This window comes from Delphinus delphis, chromosome 11 (genome assembly GCF_949987515.2).
Source record: "Delphinus delphis chromosome 11, mDelDel1.2, whole genome shotgun sequence".
Lineage (NCBI taxonomy): Eukaryota > Metazoa > Chordata > Mammalia > Artiodactyla > Delphinidae > Delphinus > Delphinus delphis.
Window position 1 is genome coordinate 34,281,070 of NC_082693.1, and position 27,386 is coordinate 34,308,455.

General features: G+C 38.1%; 1 protein-coding gene across 1 annotated transcript in view; it reads right to left on the minus strand.

Annotated features, from left to right (window-relative positions):
* Positions 1-27,386, minus strand: part of ADAMTS20 (ADAM metallopeptidase with thrombospondin type 1 motif 20) — a 194,168-nt gene that overhangs the window by 160,922 nt on the left and 5,860 nt on the right. The window contains exon 3 of the mRNA XM_060026168.1: positions 15,732-15,894. Coding sequence (XP_059882151.1) covers positions 15,732-15,894 — 163 coding nt within the window. The remainder of the gene's footprint in view (positions 1-15,731; positions 15,895-27,386) is intronic.

Sequence of the window (27,386 nt, forward strand, 5' to 3'; positions counted from 1 at the left end):
AGCTAACAGCGTGGACCCCAGAGACGGGCATGAGACGCTAAGGCTGCTGCTGCCGCCACCAAGAAGCCTGTGTGCAAGCGCAGGTCACTATCCACACCTCCCTTCCAGGGAACCTGTGCAGCCCGCCACTGCCAGGGTCCCATGATCCAGGGACAAGTTCCCCGGGAGAACTCAACGGCGCGCCACAGGCTGGTGCAACGTCACACTAGCCTCTGCCGCCGCAGGCCCGCCCCGCATCCATACCCCTCCCTCCCCCCGGCCTGAGTGAGCCAGAGCCCCCAAATCAGCTGCTCCTTTAACCCCATCCTGCCTGAGAGGGGGAACAGATGCCCTCAGGCGACCTACATGCAGAGGCAGGTCCAAATCCAAAGCGGAACCCCAGGAGCTGTGCCAACAAAGAAGAGAAAGGGAAAATTCTCCCAGCAGCCTCAGGAGCAGCGGATTAAATCTCCACAACCAACTTGATGTAGCCTTTATCTGTGGAATACCTGAATAGACAACGAATCATCCCAAATTAAGGCGGTGGAATTTGGGAGCAATGATATATATATATATATATTTTTTTTCCTTTTTCTCTTTTTGTGAGTGTGTATGTATATGCTTCCTTGTGTGATTTTGCCTGTATAGCTTTGCTTTTACCGTGTGTCCTAGGGTTCTGTATGTCCGTTTTATTTTTTATTTTTTTAGTATAGTTTTTAGTGCTTGTTATCATTGCTGGGTTTGTTTTTTGGTTTGTTTGGTCTCTTCTTTCTTTTTTTTTCTTTACTTTTTAATATTTTTATTTTTAATATTTATTTTTATAACTTTATTTTTTTTCTTTTTTTCTCCCTTTTATTCTGAGCCATGAGGATGACAGGGTCTTGGTGCTACGGCCAGGTGTCAGGCTTGTGCCTCTGAGGTGGGAAAGCCGAGTTCAGGACATTGGTCCACCAGAGATCTCCCGGCTCCACGTAATATCAAATGGCTAAAATCTCCCAGAGATCTCCATCTCAACACCAACACCCAGCTCCAATCAACGACCAGCAAGCTACAATGCAGGACACTAGCAAGCACTGACACACAACTAGCAAGAAAGGAACACAACCAAACCCATTAGCACAAAGGCTGCCTAAAATCATAATAAGGTCACAGACACCACAAAACACAACACCGGACACAGACCTGCCCACCACAAAGACAAGATCCAGCCTCATCCACTAGAACACGTGCACTAGTCCCCTCCACCAATAAGCCTACACAACCCAATGAACCAACCTTAGCCACTGAGGGCAGACACCAAAAACAACGGGAACTACGAACCTGCAGCCTGTGAAAAGGAGCCCCCAAACACAGTATGTTAAGCAAAATGAGAAGACAGAGAAACACACAGCAGACGAAGGAGCAAGGTAAAAACCCATCAGACCAAACAAATGAAGAGGAAATAGGCAGTCTACCTGAAAAAGAATTCAGAGTAATGATAGTAAAGATGATCAAAAATCTTGGAAACAGAATGGAGAACATATAAGAAACGTTTAACAAGGACCTAGAAGAACTAAAGAGCAAACAAACAATGATGAACAACACAATAAATGAAATTTAAAACTCTCTAGAAAGAATCAATAGCAGAATAACTGAGGTAGAAAAACAGGTAAGTAATCTGGAAGAAAAAATAGTGGGAATAACTACTGCAGAGAAAAATAAAGAAAAAAGAATGAAAAGAATTGAGGACAGTCTCAGAGAATTCTGGGACAATATTAAACACACCAACATTCGAATCATAGGGGTCCCAGAAGAGAAAAAGAAAGAGACTAAGAAAATATTTGAAGAAATTAGAGTTGAAAACTTCCCTAATATGGGAAAGGAAATAGTTAATCAAGTCCAGGAAGTGCAGAGAGCCCCATACAGGATAAATACAAGGATAAAAACACCAAGACACATATTAATCAAACCATCAAAAATTAAATAGAAAAAATATTAAAAGCAGCAAGGGAAAAACAACAAATAACATACAAGGAAATCCCCATAAGGTTAACAGCTGATCTTTCAGCAGAAACTCTGCAAGCCAGAAGGGAGTGGCAGGACATATTTAAAGGGATGAAAGGGAAACACCTACAACGAAGATTACTCTACCCAGCAAGGAACTCATTCAGATTCGACGGAGAAATTAAAACCTTTGCAGACAAGCAAAAGCTAAGAGAATTCAGCACCACCAAACCAGCTTTACAACAAATGCTAAAGGAACTTCTCTAGGCAAGAAACACAAGAGAAGGAAAACACATACATTAACAAACCCAAAACAATTAAGAAAATGGTAATAAGAACATACATATCAATAATAACCTTAAATGTAAATGGATTAAATGCTCGAACCAAAAGACATAGACTGGCTGAATGGATACAAACGCAATACCCGTATATATGCTGTCTACAAGAGACCCACTCAGATATAGGGACACATACAGACTGAAAGTGAGGGGATGAAAAAAGATATTCCATGCAAATGGAAACTAAAAGAAAGCTGGAGTAGAAATTCTCATATCTGACAAAACAGACTTTAAAACAAAGACTATCACAAGAGAAAAAGAAGGACACTACATAATGATAAAGGGATCAATCCAAGAAGATATAACAATTGTAAATATTTATGCACCCAACATAGGAGCACCTCAATATATAAGGCAAATACTAACAGCCATAAAAGGGGAAATTGACAGTAACACAATCATAGTAGAGGACTTTTAACACCCCACTTTCACCAATGGACAGATCATCCAAAATGAAAATAAATAAGGAAACACAAGCCTTAAATGATACATTAAACAAGATGGACTTAATTGATATTTATAGGACACTCCATCCAAAAACAATTGAATACACTTTCTTCTCAAGTGCTCATGGAACATTCTCCGGGATAGATCATATCTTGGGTCACAAATCAAGCCTTCGTAAATTTAAGAAAATTGAAATTGTATCAAGTAACTTTTCCGACCACAACACTATGAGACTGAATATCAACTTCAGGAAAAAATCCATAAAAAATACAAACACGTGGAGGCTAAACAGTACACTACTTCATAACCAAGAGATCACTGAAGAAATCAAAGAGGAAATCAAAAAACACCTAGAAACAAATGACAATGAAAACATGACGACCCAAAACCTATGGGATGCAGCAAAAGCAGTTCTAAGAGGGAAGTTTATAGCAACACCATCCTACCTTAAGAAACAAGAAACATCTCAAATAAACAACCTAAACTTACACCTAAAGCAATTAGAGAAAGAAGAACAAAAAAACCCCAAGTTAGCAGAAGGAGAGAAATTGTAAAGATTAGATCAGAAATAAATGAAAAAGAAATGAAGGAAACAATAACAAACATAAATAAAACTAAAAGCTGGTTCTTTGAGAAGATAAACAAAATTGATTAGCCAGACTCATCAAGAAAAAAAGAAGACTCAAATCAATAGAATTAGAAATGAAAAAGGAGAAGTAACAACTGACACTGCAGAAACACAAAGGATCATGAGAGATTACCACAAGCAACTCTATGCCAATAAAATGGACAACCTGGAAAAAATGGACAAATTCTTAGAAAAGCACAACCTTCTGAGACTGAACCAGGAAGAAATAGAAAATACAAACAGACCAATCACAAGCACTGAAATTGAAACTGTGATTAAAAATCTTCCAACAAACAAAAGCCCAGGAACAGATGGTTTCACAGGCAAATTCTAACAAACATTTAGAGAAGGGCTAACACCTATCTTTCTCAAACGCTTCCAAAATACAGCACAGGGAGGAACACTCCCAAACTCATTCTACGAGCCCACCCTGATACCAAAACCAGACAAAGATGTCACAAAGAAAGAAAACTACAGGCCAACATCACGGATGAACATAGATGCAAAAATCCTCAACAAAATACTAGCAAACAGAATACAACAGCACATTAAAAGGATCACATACCATGATCAAGTGGGGTTTATCCCAGGAATGCAAGGATTCTTCAATATACGCAAATCAATCATTGTGATACACAATCTTAACAAACTGAAGAATAAAAACCATATGATCATCTCAATAGATGCAGAAAAAGCTTTCGACAAAATTCAACACCTATTTATGATAAAAACACTCCAGAAGGTAGTCATAGAGAGAAGTTACCTCAACATAATAAAGGCCATATATGACAAACCCACAGCCAACATTGTTCTCAATGGTGAGAAACTGAAACCATTTACACTAAGATCAGGAACAGGACAAGGCTGCCCACTGTCACCACTTTTATTCAACATAGTTTCAAAGTTTTAGCCACAGCAGTCACAGAAGAAAAAGAAATAAAAGGAATCCAAATCGAAAAAGAAGTAAAACTGTCACACTTTGCAGATGACATGATACTATACATAGAGAATCCTAAAGATGCTACCAGAAAACCACTAGAGTTAATCAATGAATTTGGTAAAGTAGCAGGACACAAAATTAATGCACAGAAATCTCTTGCATTCCTATACACTAATGATGAAAAATCTGAAGTTGAAATTAAGGAAACACTCCCATTTACCACTGCAACAAAAAGAATAAAATACCTAGGAATAAACCTACCTAAGGAGACAAAAGACCTGTATGCAGAAAACTATAACACACTGATGAAAGAAATTAAAGATGATACAAATGGAGAGATATACCATGTTCTTGGACTGGAAGAATCAACATTGCGAAAATGGCTATACTACCCAAAGCAATCTACAGATTCAATGCAATCCCTATCAAACTACCACTGGCATTTTTCACAGAACTAGAACAAAAAATTTCACAATTTGTATGGAAACACAAAAGACCCCAAATAGCCAAAGAAATCTTGAGAAAGAAAAACGGAGCTGGAGGAATCAGGCTCCCTGACTTCAGAGTATACTACAAAACTACAGTAATCTAGACAGTATGGTACTGGCACAAAAACAGAAATATAGATCAATGGAACAGGATAGAAAGCCCAGAGATAAACCCACACACATATGGTCACCTTATCTTTGATAAAGGAGACAAGAATATACAATGGAGAAAAGACAACCTCTTCGATAAGTGGTGCTGGGAAAACTGGACAGCTTCATATAAAAGAATGAAATTAGAACACTCCCTAGCACCATACACAAAAATAAACTCAAAATGGATTAAAGACCTAAATGTATGGCAGACACTGTCAAACTCTTAGAGGAAAACATAGGCAGAACACTCTATGACATAAATCATAGCAAGATCCGTTTTGACCCACCTCCTAGAGAAATGGCAATAAAAACAAAAATAAACAAATGGGACCTAATTAAACTTAAAAGCTTTTGTACGACAAAGGAAACCATAAACAAGATGAAAAGACAACCCTCTGAATGGGAGAAAATATTTGCAAATGAAGCAACTGACAAAGGATTAATCTCCAAAATTTACAAGCAGCTCATGCAGCTCAATATCAAAAAAACAAACAACCCAATCCAAAAATGGGCAGAAGACGTAAACAGACATTTCTCCAAAGAAGATATACAGATTGCCAACAAACACATGAAAGAATGTTCAACATCATTAATCATTAGAGAAATGCAAATCAAAACTCAATGAGATATCATCTCACACCAGTCAGAATGGCTATCATCAAAGCCATTGTTTGAATCTACAAACAATAAATGCTGGAGAGGGTGTGGAGAAAAGGGAATCCTCCTGCACTGTTGGTGGGAATGTAAATTGATACAGCCACTATGGAGAACAGTATGGAGGTTCCTTAAAAAATTAAAAATAGAACTACCGTACGACCTAGCAATCCCAGTACTGGGCATATACCCTGAGAAAACCATAATTCAAAAAGAGTCATGTACCACAGTGTTCACTGCAGCTCTATTTACAATAGCCAGGACATGGAAGCAACCTAAGTGTCCATCCACAGATGAATGAATAAAGAAGATGTGGCACATGTATACAATGGAATATTACTCAGCCATAAAAATAAACAAAAGTGAGTTATCTGTAGTGAGGTGGATAGACCTAAAGTCTGTCATACAGAATGAAGTTAAGTCAGAAAGAGAAAAACAAATACCGTATGCTAACACATATATATGGAATCTAAAAAAAAAAAAAAAATGGTCATGAAGAACCTAGGGGCAGGATGGGAATAAAGATGCAGACCTACTAGAGAATGGACTTGAGGACACGGGGAGGGGGTAGGGTAAGCTGGGAGAAACTGAGAGTGGCATGGACATATACACTACCAAACGTAAAATCGATAGCTAGTGGGGAGCAGCCGCATAACACAGAGAGATTAGCTCGATGCTTTGTGACTGCCTAGAGGGGTGGGATAGGGAGGGTGGGAGGGAGGGAGATGCAAGAGGGAGGGGATATGGGGAATATATGTATATGTATAGCTGAGTCACTTTGTTATAAAGCAGAAACTAACACACCATTGTAAAGCAATTATACTCCAATAAAAATGTTTAATAAATTAATTAATTAATTAATTAAAATGTACAGAGTATGTGGCCACTTCTCACTAACTTCATGGCTATCACCCTAATTCAAGACATCATTTAGCAACATGATTACTGCAATAGCCTCTAACCCTCTTTGCTTCTGCCCTTCTGCTAGCCTTACAGCATTCCTTACAACAATCTGAGTGATCCCTTTAAAACGTAGGCTGATCAGGTCACTCCTACGTTCAAACTCCTACAGTGGTTTCCACTGTTAAAGTTAAAGCCAAAGCCATTACTGTGACTTACAATGTCCTACAGGTTGAGGTGGGTTCACCATGAACCTAAAACAGGTTAACTTCTGACCTCTCACTTATGAAGTCCCTTTCAAAGACCTTGAAGGAACCCTAGAAATTTTGCATTCATAATTTCTCTATTATTTTTCTTAAAGAAGCCCCCCCCCCCGCCCTTTGTTTAATCTTCAGGCCCCACAACCTGGATCCACCTACAACTATAGGATCTAGCCTCCCACTACGACGCTGGCTTCATCTCCTACTACCGTCTCCCCCTCCCTCACAGCAACTGTACTTGTACAGGCTGGTCATGGTACGTGTTATGCAGCCCCAGCACCTTTGTAGCTTCAGTGAAGGAGGTACTCAATAAATATTTTATAAATGAATGAACAAATGAATAAACAAACCCATGTTAGGGTAAAATTGAGACCTCATCCTCCAGAGTTATTGATGTAGAACAAGGACCTGAGTCTCCTCTTAGCAGTCAGCCTTCTTCTCCACTTATTAAATTCAACCCCACCCCAGAACGTGGAGCAGGGAAAACCTGCCCACACACACTTCACGACGACACTCTTCTTGCTTTTTTATTGTCCTTTCTTCTCCTGGCACACCACGAGATGGGAAACAGAAAGGGCAGGCTTTTATTTATTGACCCTACACCATACATTTTCTCTTTCCAGCTGAACTATAAACCGAGTCCTCTAGGGCTAGCAGTGGATATACTACTACAGTAAAAGATAAACAATTCAGAAATTTCTTCTATTTTCTTGTGGCACCAATTTTGAAAGTCACAACCTGAATATTAGCATAGTCTTTCTTCTCTCCAACCCCAAAATAAAAAACAGAGGTGTGGTCAGATAATCCAAGTTTGCTAGAATATATGTGAAATTATTGAATTTTCTGACAGTGGAAAAAATGAGGTAACTGAAAATTCTGGACAGTGTTACACTAAGAATAATATTACCAGTTCTCTTTCTTGTACCATAGCCTGTATTTTAGCTATTAATAACTCAGTCCTCTACACATTCTATGTCTTTCAACATGAAGTTCAGCTACTAACCCATTAATGTCAGAAATAACCCCTTCATTCTGTATTTATCAGTTGTTGGCATCTCTTTTTGCAGTGCTCAAAAGCTCGTCAAACACAATTTTTCTAACCCCAATATCACAAATGTCCATCCCGTGTTTCTGCATGTTATGGTTTTCTCTACCCAGCATTTATTCACCTAACTTCTTACAACAGTCCCCAATTTCTCTTTGGGTATCTATCCCTGTCCATCCACTTAGTCTATAGTTACAGTTACAGTGATCTGACCCCACCACCAGCGTGGGTGTGGCTGATTACAGCTCTGTCTCCAATAACAGCAATTAACTCAGGCCAAGTCAGGTCAAACAAAATAATCAGACCCTATACCGGGAACTTTGTTTGAACTACTGGGGGAGACGACTCCCAATATCTACTGGATGGGTGCTGAGTTAAAGCCCAAACACCTAATCCAGGTTTACACTGACCTTCACGAACTTTCCCCTGCTGACCTCCCCAGCATCAGGTCATCTCACCATCTCCTGGCATCCCACAGTTTTTACTAATGACTTATAGTTCCCACATGGCTCTAGTACTGCCTCATCTCCAGGTGTTTATACATGCTGTTGCTTCCATATGAAATACTTCTCACTCTCTCCCTGACTAATCCCTACTAATCCCTACTCTTCTTTTGAGTCTCAGATAATGAGTTATTTTCTCCAGTAAGCTTCCATGACTTCCATATCTGAGTTAGGTTCTCTTTCTATGAGGCCCCAAATCATCTTCTGAATGAACCTCATCTTACACGCCTACCTGCAAGCGGTTATTTTAGTACTAACAATTCCTCAACTATTTACACAGCATTTATTATATGCATAATATATTTCAATAGTATTAGTTGCTGTGAGGAATGTAAATAAGGAAATAAAATGTAACCTTTTACTTTAAGGAGCATAAACAAAGAATCTTAAAACTGAGAGGTAGGATAACAGAGCACATAAGAAATTTTAAAACAATGCAAGACAGTGTTAATTATGTGCAGAATAAATAGAGTAGCCCCTAAATTGTGAGACATTCTATGGGACATTCAAAAGCCTGTGTTCTTAGTCTTACAAAATCATGAGTAGGTACATTAACCACAGGAGAATGAATAAGATGCTAATTATAAGTAAAATGAATAGCAATTTTTAGTAAAGCAAGAACCTGTAATAAGATACAATTAGTAAAAGAGCTAAAAACTAATGACTCCATTCACATTTTTATCTCTGTAAGTGAAGAGCATCTAAATAAACTTCTACTTAGAGCAAAGGGATTTTCTTTAAAAAAAATTTGAGGAGACACATCTCATTGTACAGGAAACATTAATGAGAAAACTTCTTAAAGAACATGTGATTAAGTATGAAAGAAGCCAAAGAAAATACAAGGTGGTAGACAGATCACTGAAGAACAAGCACTGCTGTAAGAAAGGGAAAATGGAGATGTATCCAATTCTAGCAGTGAGGCTTATATTACTGTCAAGTTAAAACACATAGAAAATTTACCAAGTTGCAAAGTGACTAAAATCCCTACAAGGAGTTTCAAAACAAGAAGTAGACCAATCTAAAGCAAAGACGGAAAAGTTCTTAATGAAGGTGGAAGAGAAACACACATGCACAGTACATTTCAAAGAAGGATTAATAATCTCATTCCCACCTCAACAGTAGATTTCATGAACACATGAACCAGAACAAGTTGACATCAGGATTCCTAGCAACAAACAAGAAGCTCAAATTTTACAGTGAGATGTAATCAAATCTTAACAGAAATATGAGAAGTGGTTTGGCACTATTATATTTAAGACTCTGATGTAGCTTACTCTCCAATCAGGGGTCACAACTATAATAGTTTCTCTTCTACCTCAAGAATCACAATTCTCCCCATTCATTCCCAAGCTAGTACAGAAACAACATCAAGAAAAAAAACTATGCTTCAAAACTAGAAGAATGAATCATTATTTCTACCAGCAAGACATTCTCCAGTTTAAGGATATAGTATGAAATATGTAATCCCAATACAGAGAAAGGAAGATTTTTAAAAACTGTTTAATTCTAAAGAGTATGTAGTTTTCGGGTAGTCCTTCCTGGAAAGAACTATTGTTACCACAGTTAAAATATAGAGGATTTCAGTTACCTATAGTGATATATGCCTTTCAAAATACACCTGACAGACTGGATAAACATACCTTCTGGTTCCTAACATACTGGTTCCCTTCCTCATTTGCCCATTTCACACAATTCACCCAATGTGGGAATCATTAACTTCACTATAAGTAAAACTAGATAACACAAGACTTCACACATAAAATAGGACTTCAAAGCTCTGGGAATTGCCACAGGCCTAATAATGCAACACAAAATAAGCATCAGGTATAGCAGACTGATTCTTCCCCTTGGAATGCATTCTTAAATACACGCGCATTTCACAATCATGGCAAAGCAGAGCACACAACTGGCAGAACAGGTCAGCTAATAAAATAACCCTGTGTGTGTGGAACAAACAATTGTCACAGCACCACGAGGTCTTCCCCTCACAGAAAACATGCATAAGTTGAGGATGATTATAGCTCAGAATTACTCTAAGGATCAGTGACATATGACTATGAAGAGTGCTTTGAAAAGCACAGAACCATATATATGTATCTTCTATTCCGTAGCATTCACAGTCTCAAAATCTTAATAGGTCAAATTTCACAGTTTAGGATATTTCTTTGGTTTGGGATGAAATTTAACTTAAGAACATTACTAGTTCAATAAGACTGAAGAATAGCCACTTAGGAAAATAGTAAACTACCTCCATGCACTTTAGAATACTGATGAACAAATAAAGCAAAACAGGAAAACCTGAGTGGGTGAGGCAAATAATTTGTTATTCAAATATAAATCAGTCTTTTCTAGTTAATTGAATAAGGCTTTAAAAAGCAATACTTGTTAAGTTTCCACTACAGCATGTGCTTGATTTAAACATAAATTTGGACACCAAAAGAATAAAGGCTTCTTTTGGGGGTGCAGGTGAAGAGCAAGATAGAAGAGAGAATGGCTTCGGATTTAGATGTATTGAGTCTAAGATGCCGCTGGGACATCCAAGAAAACATCAGCATCACGCAGTTGTAAACCTGAGATTTCATCTCAAGACGAGCTGAATATAAACATTTTTAAGTTCTCTAACGTTTAAGTTAGTAGTTAAAATTAGAGAAGTACAAAAAATCACAGACTATATAAGAAATGGTGTAAACTGGTAGCCAAGAAGAGCACTTTTAAAAAGTGTTTACCTTAGAAGATGGTAAAGTAACAACGACCAGGAACCGAAATGGGAAGAAAGGTAAGAAAGAAAAGCAGCAAAGATGGACGCAAAGTGTGTCAGAGAAGCCAAAGTTGATCAAGAGTGAGAAATAATCCCCCCAAATGACGTAACAGTAAGCCTGAGAGAGATGATTGCTTTTGGCAAGTAGAAGCTCATAAGAGATCTTTGAGAGAGTAGTTTTAATAAAGGGTGGGCAAATCAGTAACATCTCTATAGTCAGTTCTATAAATATTTAGAAGCTTGAGCTGACTCTTAAAAATACCATTAACAAGTTATTAGTTCAAAATATTGGCCATTGTCACGGCCGTATTTACAATCCTCTCTTCCTAGATTAATGGCACCTCCTTCTCTACCCACAAATTTATAAAATGTTATAAATGTCAGGAACCTTAGAAATCATTAAACGATTGCAAACTGGCAGCCAACAGGCCAAATTCAGCTCTCATGTTTCTAACTCTTTCCCCCACTTAAAAAAAATCTTAGATTTTCAGCTTCTTTGTAAGATACAAAGGATCTGGTAATAATGGTCCCACACTTCCAATGCACCTTTTGCAAGAAGCATGTCTATTCCACTGCCCTAAGGACACCTCAACGTCCTAATGACACCTCACTTCACTCATTTCTGGTAACTGCGTTCCTGTATCTGTGAGGTGTCTAAGATAGAAACTCCTAAACTTGACTTAAATAGGAACCATTAAATTCATCAGCCATTCACTACCTACTCTAGGTTAAGACCCAGAGAGGTTAAGGTCTCAAAGTCAGTTAGAGAGCCAGAAGTAGAACTCTGTTCCCTGACTCCCAGCTTACTAAGTGAACCGTGGCTTCTGCTGACACTAAAGATACCTCTGGGTTTCCCCAAACACATGCCGATTAATTATCTTTAAAGGAAAGGGAAATCATCTATATCTAAATATAATTTTATTAAGAAGACAATTCTCAGACATTCACAGAAATATCCAAATTGATCACTCACAAAAAAAAATCTTTACCATACCATCAAAATTGAAGGAAATGCGTTAAGGAAATCATCTTTAATTTATTCTTTAGGTGCACTTTACTTGTTTGACATGTCCTTTGTTGACAAGAGAGCTGCTTTCTTGGATTCCGTCTTTCTGCCTTCAGTCTTTTCTTATTCAAATCCAAAGTTATCTTTAACAATAATCTGCCAGCTGAGTAATACGTTATAAGAGAGGATGTCTCTGTTTTGGAAGTTCTTCATTTCCCCAGGGCTTATGGAATAGCCTACAAGACCCTGGAGCCCTTTCGGTCGGCCTGTGTGCCTTCACGGCCTCATCTTCCCTTACCACCTACACTCTCCTTCACACGCATCAGGACGCTGAGGACACAAATATTATTCCCCCTTATCTAGAGGTCTGTCCTAACCAACTGCTGTAGTTTTTGTAACTGATGAGTTGGCATTAATCACAGGACCAAACTAACAGCCAAAGATGTTTATATGTCCGCTACAGTCCAGCTTTCAACAAGCACACTGAAACCGTATTACGAACCTTCCGACCACAAACCACAAATTGTGATCAGTGGTTCACTTTCTGCCCAACAGGAGACACCCTGTGTAACAACTTCCCATCACTGCAGAAACAAGGCCTTTGCCCATGCTTTTCCCTCCCTCCTTCACCTCCTGACCAAGCTGGGTGCTTCTCCATGAGACCCAGGGGGGCATGTCCCCATCTCTTGGGGACCGTAAGTAATAAACTCTTCTTTCAAAGGCAGTTATCTCTATGTCTATCTTCTTAGCATACTTAACTAAAACAAATCCCGCAGACGTTTTAATATAAGCCCATCCTCCTTTTTTTTTTTTCTTAGAAAATACCGATAAATCCTTCACAATGAAAATTAAATGGTTTAAATGTCACCTCCTTGGTGAAACCCAGGGCAATTTTTGTTGCTCAGCCGCTTGATCTGCTCCTAACACAGGTAGGGCAGCCTCCGCTCAGTTTTGCAATTTTTCTGTTTTTGTGTTCTTTTGTACCCATTGGGCTTGGAGAACCTAAATGAAGAGAAACACTCAAGTCTTACCCAGTTCCCCCCTTTATATATATTAAGGACTCAATGAATAAATTTGCAATGGGAGAAAGGGAGCCAGGCTCACCGGGTCCCTTGAAGAACACAGACCAGCTCTGATCCGCCTTGGAGGATAAACAACAGCAGAACCACACTTAACAGAATCCAGAGGTTTATTTTCATTCCTGTCAGGCTTTTCAGGGCTTCCCTCTCCCTTGGGTTTTAATTTTGTTACTATGTGGTTGTTTGTTCATTTCATGGGTTTTATGGGCTTGTTTTGCTATTTCCACTGGATTTTACTTAGACTAAGTCTGATGTCTACCTGGGAACCTGGCATCCACAAAGGCTTAGGTTTGGCTACCAAATATAATTCGTATGGCCTCAAGGCACATGGTGAAATCTGATGTTAAAAACAACTTAATCTAATTCATCAAGGCAGAAGTCACTATGAATTACAACATTTTAGGGTTGTAATGAATTAAAATCAATAGAAATATGGGGGGAAAATGACCTTTCCTTTTCCAATTAATCCTTTTGGTTCAAGCGCTAAATCTTTAGGCCTACCTATTTGAAGAATTCTCTTGAATGAAGGTTTACCTTTAGAATACGTAAGATTCTGCAAGTATTTCTGAACAACAATGTGTGAACTGGGGAAGAAGAAAAAAGCCTTTGATAACATTTTACTAATTACATTTATAACTCTCCATTTTTACTAACAAGATGATGATTAACAGGTAAGTATTTAGGCCACTAATTGATTGCCTTTTTTAGCGATTAAAAATATGCATGTCAATTATACCTAAAAATGTAGGTAATTTAAGAACTGAAAAGAATGATACTACTTTTAACATTTTAGTAGATAAATGTGGGAAATAATATCATGATTAAAAGTAAATCCCATAGCTTTCTACTTGCTTGTTATTTGTAGCTTTAAATAAATAATAAATCTAACTTAGTATAAGTTTTTTGGTTTTTTAAACAAAAGGGCCTGGCTTTTCTTGAACCATTCTCTTTCTGATAATGAACACTGATTGTGAATGCAAAACCTTGCATATCATTATGTGAAACATTTATGCATTCAGAGTGTCTACTTGGTGGCTTTCTTCTTAAGAAGCTAAACAATTCATTAAACAAGCTGCTCCTGAATGGTAGATCAGAACAAGCATAAGCTGCCTTCTGTAGAATTCTATTGTGGAGCTGTACCCATTTGTGTTTTCTTTGAAGCCACAAAAATGAAACCCTTATGCTCATATTAAAAGCATAAGAAAGGCATCTATTGTGTCAATAGATTTAAAACACGGCCTTAGACACAGTGAGAACCACTCCAAAATGGCACTCCTATAATAGCAAAGGTTAAGAAGTGCATTCCCAGGGAAAACCTTCAAAGGCCTACATATCATTATATCCCAAAACAGATGGCATCGCAGTGTTTGGAACTATAGTTTATGGACACCTACAATCTCAAATAAATCCTTTCTAATCCCACTCTTTTGTCTAGATTTTGTACTTTGATGATAACTGCAGGTGCTTTTCTCCATTCTTCATAGGGTGACAGAGTGACAAAATGATACAGTGAAGATTCATGTACATATATGGACACAACTCTTAATACAACTTCTATGCAATGTACAAGTATTCTACTAGCAAGAGACTTACACTTTATAGAAACTGGCAATTCCTAGATTCCGATCTATGATAAATCATTAGTCTGAATTTTATAGGAAATAATGAAAAAAAACACATCTCTCTCATATATTGCTGAAAATATAAACTGATAAAAACCACTTTGCAAAACAATGTGGAATTCTCTAGTATCTATGTGTGTATACTTTGGAAAAACTCAAACACAGGAGATGAGGACAAAAAATTTCACAGCAGCATTGTTTATAATAGCAAAAAACTGCAAATAACCCAAAAGCTCATCAACAGGAAAATGGATATGTGAACCGTGATATACTCAGCAATGAAAATGAACAGCTGCTACATGTACCCATGTAGATGAACCTCAGAAACAATGCTAAGCAAAGAAGTCCCAGAAAACGATCTGCAATGCTTCCTTCATGCAAATTTAAAAGCATGCAAAATCGAGCAACATGTTATTGTTACTTAGGTTCAGTTTTTTTAATCATGTAAAATTCTGCTGAGAAAAATCATACTACTGTGACTAACAGACTGAAATAAAAGTTTTCTGATTTTTTGCTACAAATCTCGGATACAGTGGACCCTTGAACAACACGGGTTAGAATTGCACGGGTCCACTTATGTGAGTTTTTTTCACTAAATTTGTACTACAGTACTACATGACCATGGCTGTTTGAATCCATGGATGGAGAACTGAATATAAGGAGGGCTGACTATAAAGTTATACATGTATTTCCAACTGTGAGGGCGTCAGTGCCCTTATCCAACATGCTGTTCAAGGGTCAACTCTACTGAACACATTTTTGGATTCAAATTTAGTCTACAACAAAATTCTCTACAGATAATTTCTAATGGATCCTTACAGGTCAAGAAAATTTATTTAAAATATCATATATATCAATATTTAAGGAAAATATGTAAATTCTAACCTGAAAAAGATTTAAATAGTATCATATTTTTACTGTAAAGAGTTTTACTTCATAGTTTACCTGAAACTTCACAAGGCTTGTGAGACTGCAGGAAATAGTTCCTCTTTAATTCCTGTCTGTATATAAGATGTAGCTTGTTATGATCATCTTCATGTTCACTCCCATCTGCCTTCATTATAGGTTCTAAGAAATATTCACCATCATGTGCTTTAAATGTTCCCATCTGGAAATAAAGAAAATAAAAATTAATTTTCTTCTGTCACTAAGCAGAGAAAGCACGCTGTGCCACAGGTTAACGTGAGAGCACAGAAACAAGACAGCCAGGAGTTCATTCACTAAATGGCATCAACTAAACATGATGTTTCTTTCCTGGCTCACTTCTCCTTCTTATGTATAAAGTCACGGAGACTGGATAATATTCCAGTAAACCAAGGTGAAATGACAGGTATTCCAGGTATAAAGAATAGCATAGGCAAAGGCATTAAAATGGCCAAAGGCTTAGCACATTCTAGAAGTAAGAAAGCCTCTTTGGCTTGGTCTATGTAAGGTAATAGAGTGAGACAAGACTTAAAAGGAAGGCTGGGGTCAGATAAAAGATCTTGAATGTGACGCTAGCAATTTAGAATTTGTAAGCAATGGGGAGCCATTGAGGAGTTTTGTCAAAGACCTGTCTCCTGAATTCCAGAATCCAACATCCAACTTGCTTTTTTGACACTTCCTAGTAGCATTCTCAACCTCAACATGTCCAAAGACAAACTCTTTCTTTTCAGTCCAAACCTGCTATTTCTTCAATGCTCCCTCCTCAGTAAATGGCAACAGTATTATTCAGATAGTTAGGACAAAAATCCTTAGAAACCAAGGATGGGTCTCTCTCAAATCCCACATTCAATTCATCTGCAAATGTAAATGGCTCAACCTTCAAGGTATAACTGAAATCCAACCACTTCTCCCAAATTTTATCACTACACCCATGATCTAACCTAACTTTCTCTCCTTTCTGAACTAAATCAATAGCCCTCTATTGTCTCTACAGAGGAGTCACAGTAATTTTTAAGTCTAGATCACGTTGCTCTCAAATCAAAAAAACAAATACAAAAAAGTAACATGACTTTTCACGTCATTCAGTAAGATTCAAATTCCTTACCATGGTCCACAATGTCCTGCGTGATCTGCCCACCCCTTTGCACCACCCGGCCCCTCCAAGCACACAGATGACCAACAGTTCTGACTTCACCTTCTCCCATTCTACCTTGGCTCATTCTACAGCTCCATTCCTGATGTCTTGGCTATTCCTCAAACATGACAAATATTCTCTCACCTCAGGACCTTTGCACTTTCTAAACCTGCCTCAAGCACTTTTTTCCCTGATCACTCCCACTATCACTTGTTTCAGGTCCCTACTCAACATTCATGACCCTATTTAAAAATGTTACCCAGCCTCCTACGTCTATCCCCACTATCCAGTTTCATTTTTCTCCATAATGCTTATCACTACCTGAGAGATTATTATTTATATTTGTTTCTTGTCTGATACCATCCACCAACATATAAGTCCATGAGAGTAGAGCTTTGACTGTATTCTTCTCTGCATGTCTGTCATGCCTACCACATAGCGGATATTGGATAACATATATTAAAGGAATGAATAAGACTGTAAGACATGGAATTTAATCTAGTGACACTGTATGGTAGAATACTAGCAGTTATAAGATAGAGGCTATAGCCCAGAAGAGAGGTAACAAAACCTGAATTATGGTGACAGTGATGGTATAGCAGTTGGAAGAGAAAGATTACCAGATGCGAATGCCTAAGGAAAGCAGAAAAACAGACAGTGAGAGGGAGAACTTATGATAGAGATAATTTTCTGGGAAAATAATATTTACCAAAATGACTCCAGAAATGTTAAAAATCCAAACAGACCCCTTTTCTACCAAACAACAGAAAAAGATGTCAGAGTTACATCACAAAAACTCCTGGCCTTGATGATTTCATAGAGGAATTCCACCAAACCTTGAAAGAGCAGATAATTCCATTGTTATTTGAACTGTTCCCAAAAATGAAAAAAATCCAAGTTATTTTTATGAAGCTAGTGCAAACATATAGCAAAGCCTGGTAAAGACAGCACAAAACAAAACAACCACCCAGAAAAACAAAACAAATACAGGACAAGCTCACATATGAATATCAAGCTAAAACTCTGAAACTGTATTAACAAACAAAAGTCAGTAATGTGTGAAAAATATACGACGAGGTGAAGTTTATCATAAGAATGTAACTATGGCTCAATATTGGAAATCTTAATTCATCATCACCACTTACACAAATGGAAAAAAAATCACGTCTTTTGAAAAAAATCACCAAACATTCTTGATCTTAAAAATATCAATAAAATATAAATAGGTAGATGCTCCCTTAACAAGATAAACTCTATCACAGCCCAAAGACAGTATCATGCATAACAAAGATACATGCAAGGCATTCCCACTTAGATCAGGAATATAAGGATGCCCAGTATCACCTGTCCTAGACAACAGAATTAGGTAAAAGATTAGAAACATAAAATTGGAAAGGAAGAGTTAAAACTTTCATCTTCATAGGTAACATCCGTGTATACCTTAACAAATAAGAACTAACTGAAAAACTACTATAAGAACTAAGTGAATTCAGTGAGAAAATACACAGGCTTCAATAATATTCATGTGTATAAAAAACAGTGAGAAGATACTATGGAAGAAGCAATCCAATTTACAAAAAAAAGGTTAAATGCCCAGGAATAAAACAAATTTGTCAGGTCTACTGGAGAACAAAGGAAGAGAACTTAGAAACCACTTGCCATGTTCCTCAATATAACAAGATCTCAAAAAAATACCAACAGATTTTTTTTAACATGTAAACTGCTTCCAAAGTACATACAGAAAAAAGAAATCACCAAGATAATTATAAGAAAACAGTGAGGTGGGACTAGCACTATAAGATGTTAAAATATTACAAAGCCACATTAGTTAAATACTCCAATGCTGGCATGTGAGGAGACCAACGGACCAATGAACTGAAAAGAAAGGCAAGCAATAAATCCTAAACCACAGGACTTAGTATTATTAGTATATAGACTGCATCTCAAATCAATGAGGAAAGAGTATATTGAATAAATAGATTGTGACATGTGGACATCTGGACAAAATAATTTGGATACATCCCACACAGACTAAATTCCAAAGGGTCAGTGATGTAAACTTTTGAAATAAAACTGTAACAGCACTAGAAGGTAACATGAGAGAATGCCCCTTTCACTTTGGAATAGGGAAGGTCATTCTAACCATGACTCAAAACCCATTAAAAAAATGTTAAACTTCACTCAGGAAGAACAGAAATTAATACTAAACTGAGAAACCATTTTCACCTATGAGACTGGCAAAATTCTAAATGTTTTATAACATACTTCATATGTGTCTGTGGAAAAATGGGCACTCTGATACACAGCCGTTGAAAATGTAAATTAGTGCAATCACAGTGCAAAGCATTTAGCAATATCTATGGCAACTACAAATGTGTTTGTTCTTTAACACAGCAATTCCCCTTTTGAAAATTTATCCAACAGATACTGTACATTTCCACACATGTTGAGCTAACATAATTAAGGTTACTAACTAAAGCACTGTTTTTAACAGCAAAATATTGGAACCAATTCAATAGTCCATTGTTAAAGTATATTTACATAAACTATGGTATAACCATATAATGGAATATCTTGTTGTTATAGACAAAAAAGAATAAACATTTTATGTAGTGATATGGAAAGACCTCCAATACAATTATTATACCAAAATATAAAACTGTAAAACAGGATGTATAGTATACTACCATTGTGTAATAAAGGAAGGAAAAAAAACCTAAATATTTCTATTTGCCTGGAAGAAATGCTAGAAGGATTCATTAGAAACAGTACAGGTAGAGGTGGGAGAAAGCAGATGGATTCAGGATGGACTAGGTATAGCATCCTTTTCACTTCAGGTACTTCATATACACTGTTCCCAATTCCCACTCTTCACCTCACATTCCTGCCACAGCCCCCTGCCTGGTGGACTCCATCTCATTGTTCAAGTCTCAGCTTCAAAGAGCAGCTACCCAGAAAGTTTTTCCTTTACCAGCTAACTAGGTAACCACATCCCTACCCCTAATCCTGAAAATAATTACTTTTTTAGAGTTTACTACTGTTTGACTTCTTCAGAGCACTTACAATGTTGTATTTATATATTCGTTTGCTATTTATAACTGTTCTCCCTCATTAGACAGGCTTCATACAGGAAGAGACCTGGCCCTGAATTTACATTGCCTTATACAGTACCTGACACACAGCCAGTGTGGTACACAATAAATATCTGTTAAACCAAGAAAGAGATTATTTCCTACTTTTTGTAAACTCAGGTTATGTTGAGCAGAGAAGTAGGACAAATCTGGACACACAAGCTGGAGCTAGAATATGAACTCTTGAATGTAGGGATGTTATAATATAAAGAGTTCATAAGCAGGTGAGAAAAAAATTGCATTTTTATTACCATGAACCTATAACTGAAAGTTAGAATTTTCTTCAACTGTGAATGTAGGCAACAAATCCCAGTGATGTTGCCAGTGGAGAGCAGATATTTTCATCACGTGAAGATGTTTGAGATCTCAAAATATTGTTTATGCTCAACAACTGTGTTATTAGATCTGCCATTAGATCTTATTTAATGTGATAATAGGTAAAATTTTACATAATTATTTTTAATATCCTGATAACTGTATTTCAATAAAATTGGTTTATTTTGTAATTTATCTTAGGCACTTGAAAACATTCTGAGAAGGGCTCCATTGGTGAATTATCAAGAGGTTTGAAGAGAAATGGGAGGAGGAAGGATAGTCAAAGCAATAACTTCAGAAGATTAAATAATATCTTTGTGCAGCTGCTAAGACAGCAAGGGATGAAACAGAAAGAACTTGCACCCACTGGTAGTCAAGAGAGTGGAAAGAATCCCTCAAATGGTCAGCTCTGATCAATAAATCTCTTTCTCTAGTTTGGTGAGGGTAGGCATTAATCATAATTTCAATAGCTAACTCGGATCTATACAGCAGACATCATTCCTATACACTTATAATTTATTTCCACCTAATAATAACTGAGGTAAGTTATTATTATCCCCACTTTACAGGTGAGATGAATGAGGAACAGTGAGGTTAAGTACCTTGTCCAAGGCTTACACCTAGTAAGTGACAGGACCAAGATGTGACCCCAGTTAGGCTGGCTCCACAGTTCGTGCCTTAACCCAATGCACTGTGCTAGTGATCATACGCCAATTCTGATAAACCCTACAAGACAGCTGAAAACTACTTAATGAGTAGGCAGAGTTCTAGGGGCTAGAGATCCAGAGGTGAGCATGACGAAATCCCTGCCCTCCAAGAATTCATACTTACATGGGAAAAGACAGATAATAAAGATGTAATATGCCTGGTGGTAATAAGTACAATAAAGAAAATAAGGCAAGGAGACAGAGAATCCCAGAGCGTGGGGGGAGGCACTCTAGGCTGAGGCTAGAATAACGAGGGGGGAGCCATGGAAAACTCTGGGAGAACACTGCAAACAGAAGAGCGGTGACTGAAAGGCCCAGTGACGGGGAAAGCTTGGCAGGTTCAAGTGACAGAGAACAGTGAGGCTGAAACTTTGCCAACAAGGGGATACACAGCAGAAGCTCAACAGGTAGGGGCAGGCTGCACTCATTATGCTTGACACTGGAAAGCACTCACCACGCCTCCAAATACACAAAGGTACATTTACCTACATGTAAAACTTGGCAAGTTTCCACTTAGAGAAGCGTATTTCTGTGAAAAACCAATTCAGAAATGAATAACTAAATTATGGATGCTATGATAAGCACAGTTTTAGTGAATGAGGCTTCATTTTCATTTCTTAATTATCTTTAAATTATTTAGGGATAATAACTTTGAAATTGTTGCTTTAAATTCCATTGTAAAGAGCATATGTAAATCACTGTTTTAACTGAATAGTCACTGCAAGCTGTTTAAATGATTAGGGCAATTATAGTCATAAATTCTTCTTTACATTCATAATTATTACCACATCAACCTCTCCTTAAAGGTACCAAAGGCTTTACTATTTTTACAGTTCCCAAACCTAAAACATTGCCTGAGACGTAGCAGGCACTCAACACATATCTGTAGAAATAAACATTTTTTTAAATAAATTTATCTATTTATTTTATTTTTGGCTGTGTTGGGTCTTCGTTGCTTCACGTGGGCTTTCTCTAGTTGCAGCGAGCAGGGGCTGCTCTTCGTTGCGGTGCGTGGGCTTCTCATTGTGGTGGTTTCTCTTGGTGCGGAGCCCGGGCTCTAGGCACACAGGCTTCAGTAGTTGTGGCTCACGGGCTTAGTTGCTCCGCGGCATGTGGGATCTTCCCGGACCAGGGCTCAAGCCCATGTCCCCTGCATTGGCAGGCAGATTCTTAACCACTGCACCACCAGGGAAGCCCGAAATAAACATTTTGGTAACATGGTAAAGTACCTGATTTTCCCCCCATATACCCTTTAGTAATCCTTTTTTTTTTCCCTCTAATATTCTTAAGTTACAATAGTTTAGGGACTTGTCTGAGATATAGTTACATGATTTTGTTTTCTTTTAATGCTGAAAAGTAAAATGTGTAGGTGCTCTTGGTTACATAATGTGCTAGTATATTAGGATTACATTTTTTTTTTTTTTTTTTTTTTTTTTTTGCGGTACGCGGGCCTCTCACCATTGTGGCCTCCCCCGTTGCGGAGCACAGGCTCCGGACGCACAGGCCCAGCGGCCATGGCTCACGGGCCCAGCCGCTCCACAGCATGTGGGATCTTCCCAGACCGGGGCACGAACCCGTGTCCCCTGCATCGGCAGGCGGATTCCCAACCACTGCGCCACCAGGGAAGCCCCAGGATTACACATTTTTAAAAGGCTTAAAAATTAAGGAAATTCCATCAGATATACTGAAATTCTAGTCTGTAAAATAGGAAAATTTATAAAGAATTCATCTATTTCTCAGAAGTATACTATACTCTAGCATATTTCATTCATTCTACCAGTGTTTATTTTCCAAATATAACTACAAATCCCTTATTTTCAATACATACCAAAATTCCAGCTTTGCTTTCCCAGAAAAAATAATTAACTATACTTAGAGGTAACAAAGACTACTTTTGAAACTTGAGTAAATGGACCCATGGGAAAAAATCACTTTCTACCTTTTTTAAAAAGCATGCTGAGCAGAAGAAATGTGATAGCATCCTGGTAAAAGATACAAACAGGAATGAGGCAGCTTGTTACTCATCCCAAAACGATTTTGAATAATGTCACACTTTCCCCAAACAATACTGTAAATATCTATACCTTGAAAACTTTTTTTATATACCTTTTGGATCAAACTCTGACTATGGGGTACTTCTATGATAATGTTCCAATAAACCCACACATGGGTCCAACCTGCACTCTCATGTGAAAGATGAATATAGTTGTTTCGAGTCCATCAGCACTTCCTTTAGTCATGCTAGAACACTCTAGCCTGCTAATAATACTGCCTTTATAACTCAGAGGCCTTTTCTTCAACAAAACCTCATGCTTAAAAGAGTAATTTCAAGAAAAAATAATTTGTCCTCAAAGGGGTTTGCCCGTATTTATCAATGAAGGACTTAAAAGCATTTTGCTTCCAGCCATTTTTCTATAAGCCACCCCACTGCAGAGGACTTTCTCTTCAAAAAATAAAAAAATTAGAGCTTTGCCTAAAGGCTCCTAAGGAAGCACTTAATTTTTTTTTTCAACTTGGAAAGGAACCTCGTAAGGCATTGGAGGACTTAATAAAACAGGTGGTTCGTAGAATTATATTTAGATCATGCCATATTTTTAGCAACCTGCCTATCTGCGGAGGGGCACTGCAATTTGATTCATGAGAAATGCCAATCAAATTCCAAAGTCTTTCTTTTGATGACTATTAAAAGTAGCATAACTAGTTTTCACTTGGGCAAAGGGTTCCCATTTACTTGAAGCAATGATCGTCCATTTGCCAAGGCAGCAAGTGATTATGCAACTGGTTCCAATTTACTCTCATAGGTCAAAATTTTTATGTTTAGAGAATTTTTATACAATAGTTTTTCCAAACTGTTCTTATTTCAGTATTTTGACATTCATTCATGTACTTTTCCCTAAATACATGGTAAACACATGTATTATAGCCACCAATAATAATGTACTCTCAGATTTTATTAAAGGGTGAAAACAACAAGCACAAAATGTAAACCATTTGGACTCTTTTCCCAAATCATTTACAGTTATCACATAAGCACTGGCGGCTATAGAACTAGTTCAAAATAAAGGTACTATTAAACAAGGCAATTATTTAGAGCCAATACTGAGAATTTATTTTAGTAACAGATTGCTCTCAACTATTAATAAAATTGGATTTTCATTTAAGGACTGAATCACTGGTAATTACTACCATGAAGACTAAAATGTTTAGTTTCTCAATCTTTAATCATATGTCGTATTAGAATCAGTTTGATGCTATTTGTAATAAGAAAGCCTGAGTATGAGTCCTGGGTCTGCACTCATGGAATCTTGGGCAAGCCACTTCATATCTCAAACCTCAGTTCCATGACTTATAAAACAAAACAAATAATTCTATCTACCTAACTTCCTTAGAAAGACAATGTGTGTTAAAATGACGTCAGTAACTGTTTTGAAAGTGAGTATAGTTTGATATAGGATGGAAAAGTCTCCACTAAAAACACAAATGTTACAGCTACCCTTTTTTACCCTAAGCAGAGGGTAAGTGTTATGTAATAAAAGGTCATGAAGATTAACTCTGAGATTCATCTTTATTTTAGGGTACTCTGTTCAATGCAAAAGATATTTTCCCCTGACAGTTCCTCATTATAACACCACTGACCACACCTAGGAAATAGCGTATTATACATAAGCACACATTGAATGAATGAATCGATGATATGAAGAATATGTAATTGGCCACAGAAGCCTAAAGCAGAAGATTCATTGCAAAGTTTTTGAAAAGAGAGTCTTCTCTCCTCTAGTAGCATTCTTTATTCCCCATTCCACAGGGCAATTCCAGATCTCCAGCATAAATGTGAGAGGAAACATTGCTGATACTCACCTAAAAAGACACTGCTCTCTCACCACATGAGATCCTACCCATGAGGATCAAGAAAATAAGACAGACTCTGGACTCATCTACCCGAGATTCGTGCAGCCAAATGATTCAGCTACATAAATAGTGTCCCAGCAACATCACTAACAAGGAGTGAATTCTGTAACATTTCTCTTTTTTGTAGGCACTGAGGTATATTTGAGGTCACATGAACTCACTAAAAGTGGAGAGAACTGTCAAAGAAATGGCCACGTTTCTTTGACCTGTGGGGTCCAGGTAGTGGTTCTCAGGACAGCCTCTGCCATCCTCTTACTAAAACATCTGCAGAGACATAAAGCCCAAAGTCATTATAACAATTAGAAATTTAAAACAGTAAGAAATGATAAAGAACTACTCTGTAGGTATATAATGGAAAGATGTTCATGATATATTGTCAAAATGTTATAAAGCAATATTACTTGACAAAGATATATGTATACAACCTGGTCAGCTCTTTGTAGAGAAGATGGGACAAAGAAAAGAAGGCTCAGGATGGATCTGGAAAGATGAGTAGGAGTTTAAGGCAAAGGACATTCTAGACAAAAAGAAGAGTAAATATAAATTCAAACCATTATGAAGATTAAAGTAAACCTATGAGAGAATCAAACAAATGTTTCTAGAATAAGTATCACTTTCTTGGCACCTCTCCTGTTATTAACTTTCCTGGTTAACGGCTACAGGATCACTCAGTCATTTAAGTCAGAGTCATTAGAACCATTTTGGTTGTCTGTTCTTCTGGTCCAAAATTCTAATGGGTCTCCTACAAGGTGGCTTAACTTCAGCACTACTGACATTTTGATAATTCTTCATTGTAGGAGGCTATTCTGGGCATTGTTGGATGTTTAGCAACATCCCTGGCCTCTACCCACCCAATGCCAGTAGCTTCCCTTGCCCCCTGCACAGCTGTGACAACCAAGTGTCCCCAGACTCTGACAAATGTTCCCCGGGGGGACAAAACTGCCCCAGTTGAGAACCACTGGTCTCATAGTGCACCTTCCACAGGGACCCAACTCTTCTCGCCACTGCAACCACATTGCTTCCTGCGGCTCCCACTCCCTGCTCTTCCTTACTGCAGTGGTGATCTCCTCAGCACCTCGCTGCCTCCCCTGCTCCTTGCACCATGGTGCATAAGGGCAGACCCCTCCCAACACATCAAACTAACCCACCATCTACAGTCTAAGCCTTCACGCTTTCGCAGTACATTCCAGGCCTTAATCCGACTTCAACCTTACCTTTCACCCTCACCTCCTAATGCAGCCTACTCTTCAGCTGCAGAGACCCACAAGAAGCCCTTGAATTTTCACATCCCCAAATGTTTATTCATCCCTCGAAGTCCAGCTGAGAAGCCTCCTCCAGCCCAGGTCTCATAACACTCTTCCTCCCTCCTTCCTCAAAGTTCACCCAGCACTCCTTGTACGCCTCTGTTAACAGTATTTAAAAGACTATTTTCACTGAGTGTGTGTACATGTGCCCGGGGTCACTATGTGGTGGCCCTGAGAATGCTGAGCATAACTGACCAAGTACCCCCACTCCAGGTTTTGAGATCCACCCGTGCGTGTGCCCCAGCCATATCTCCCATGCACCACTCCAGACAGTAACTGAGTGTGGCAAGGATATGAAGAGGAAACTCATTCTTAGGAGGCAAGGCACCGTTGTCCCAGGCAAATCTGGCTTGAGGGGTGCTTTGCTGAACCCTGCTTAGACTGCCCGGAAGCCTGGGATGCTTCTACCCAACATTTTCATCCTCTCTTCACCTGTTTCAGACTCCACTGCTCGCTCCTTTTTTCTAACACAGACACTTCCCCTATTAAACTCTTTGCACATTTAATCCCACCTTACTATCTGCTTCGTGGAGGACCTAGGCTAACACGCGAATGTTAAAGGTAGAGGCCTAAGAAATTCTCCCTAGTGTTGCTTGAGTATTTGACTAAGTATAGGAATAACTAACAGGGATCCTTATGAGTTTTCCAACAAAAAAATATGAATACAGAATGGCATGTGTAATGACCTGAGGCTATGTGACTTCTGAGCAAATAGGAAGTTTAAAAAATAAAGTTTTCTAAGAAGACAAAAACCGGTAAAGACACTACTGATAGTTTCCGTACATTTATTTCCTGTCTGAACGTGGAGGTACTACAGCACCTAAATAATCAGTCATCAGAGGGCATTAGTGCCTGACATGCCACAGAATGGTTCACATGAGAAACTTCAAAAAAGTACACACAGCCACTGCTCCGTGAGAATACTGTATAAGCCAGATGCAATGTCTGGTTTTATGACATCTGGAAACTGTTTCTTTCAACCAAAAAGACTGCATTGATTCAAATCCCACCAAGAAACAGTGAAGCTAATTGTCTAGGCAGTCGGGTTAGTCCCTGAGGGCCTTTGGAAGAAGGGAACCCAACCAGGTAATGTAAGAGAGCTGGTAGAGCGACAGGGGTTGTTGGGAATAGCCTCCGTACAATTTACATATGCCATTCTGACAAGGATATGCCCC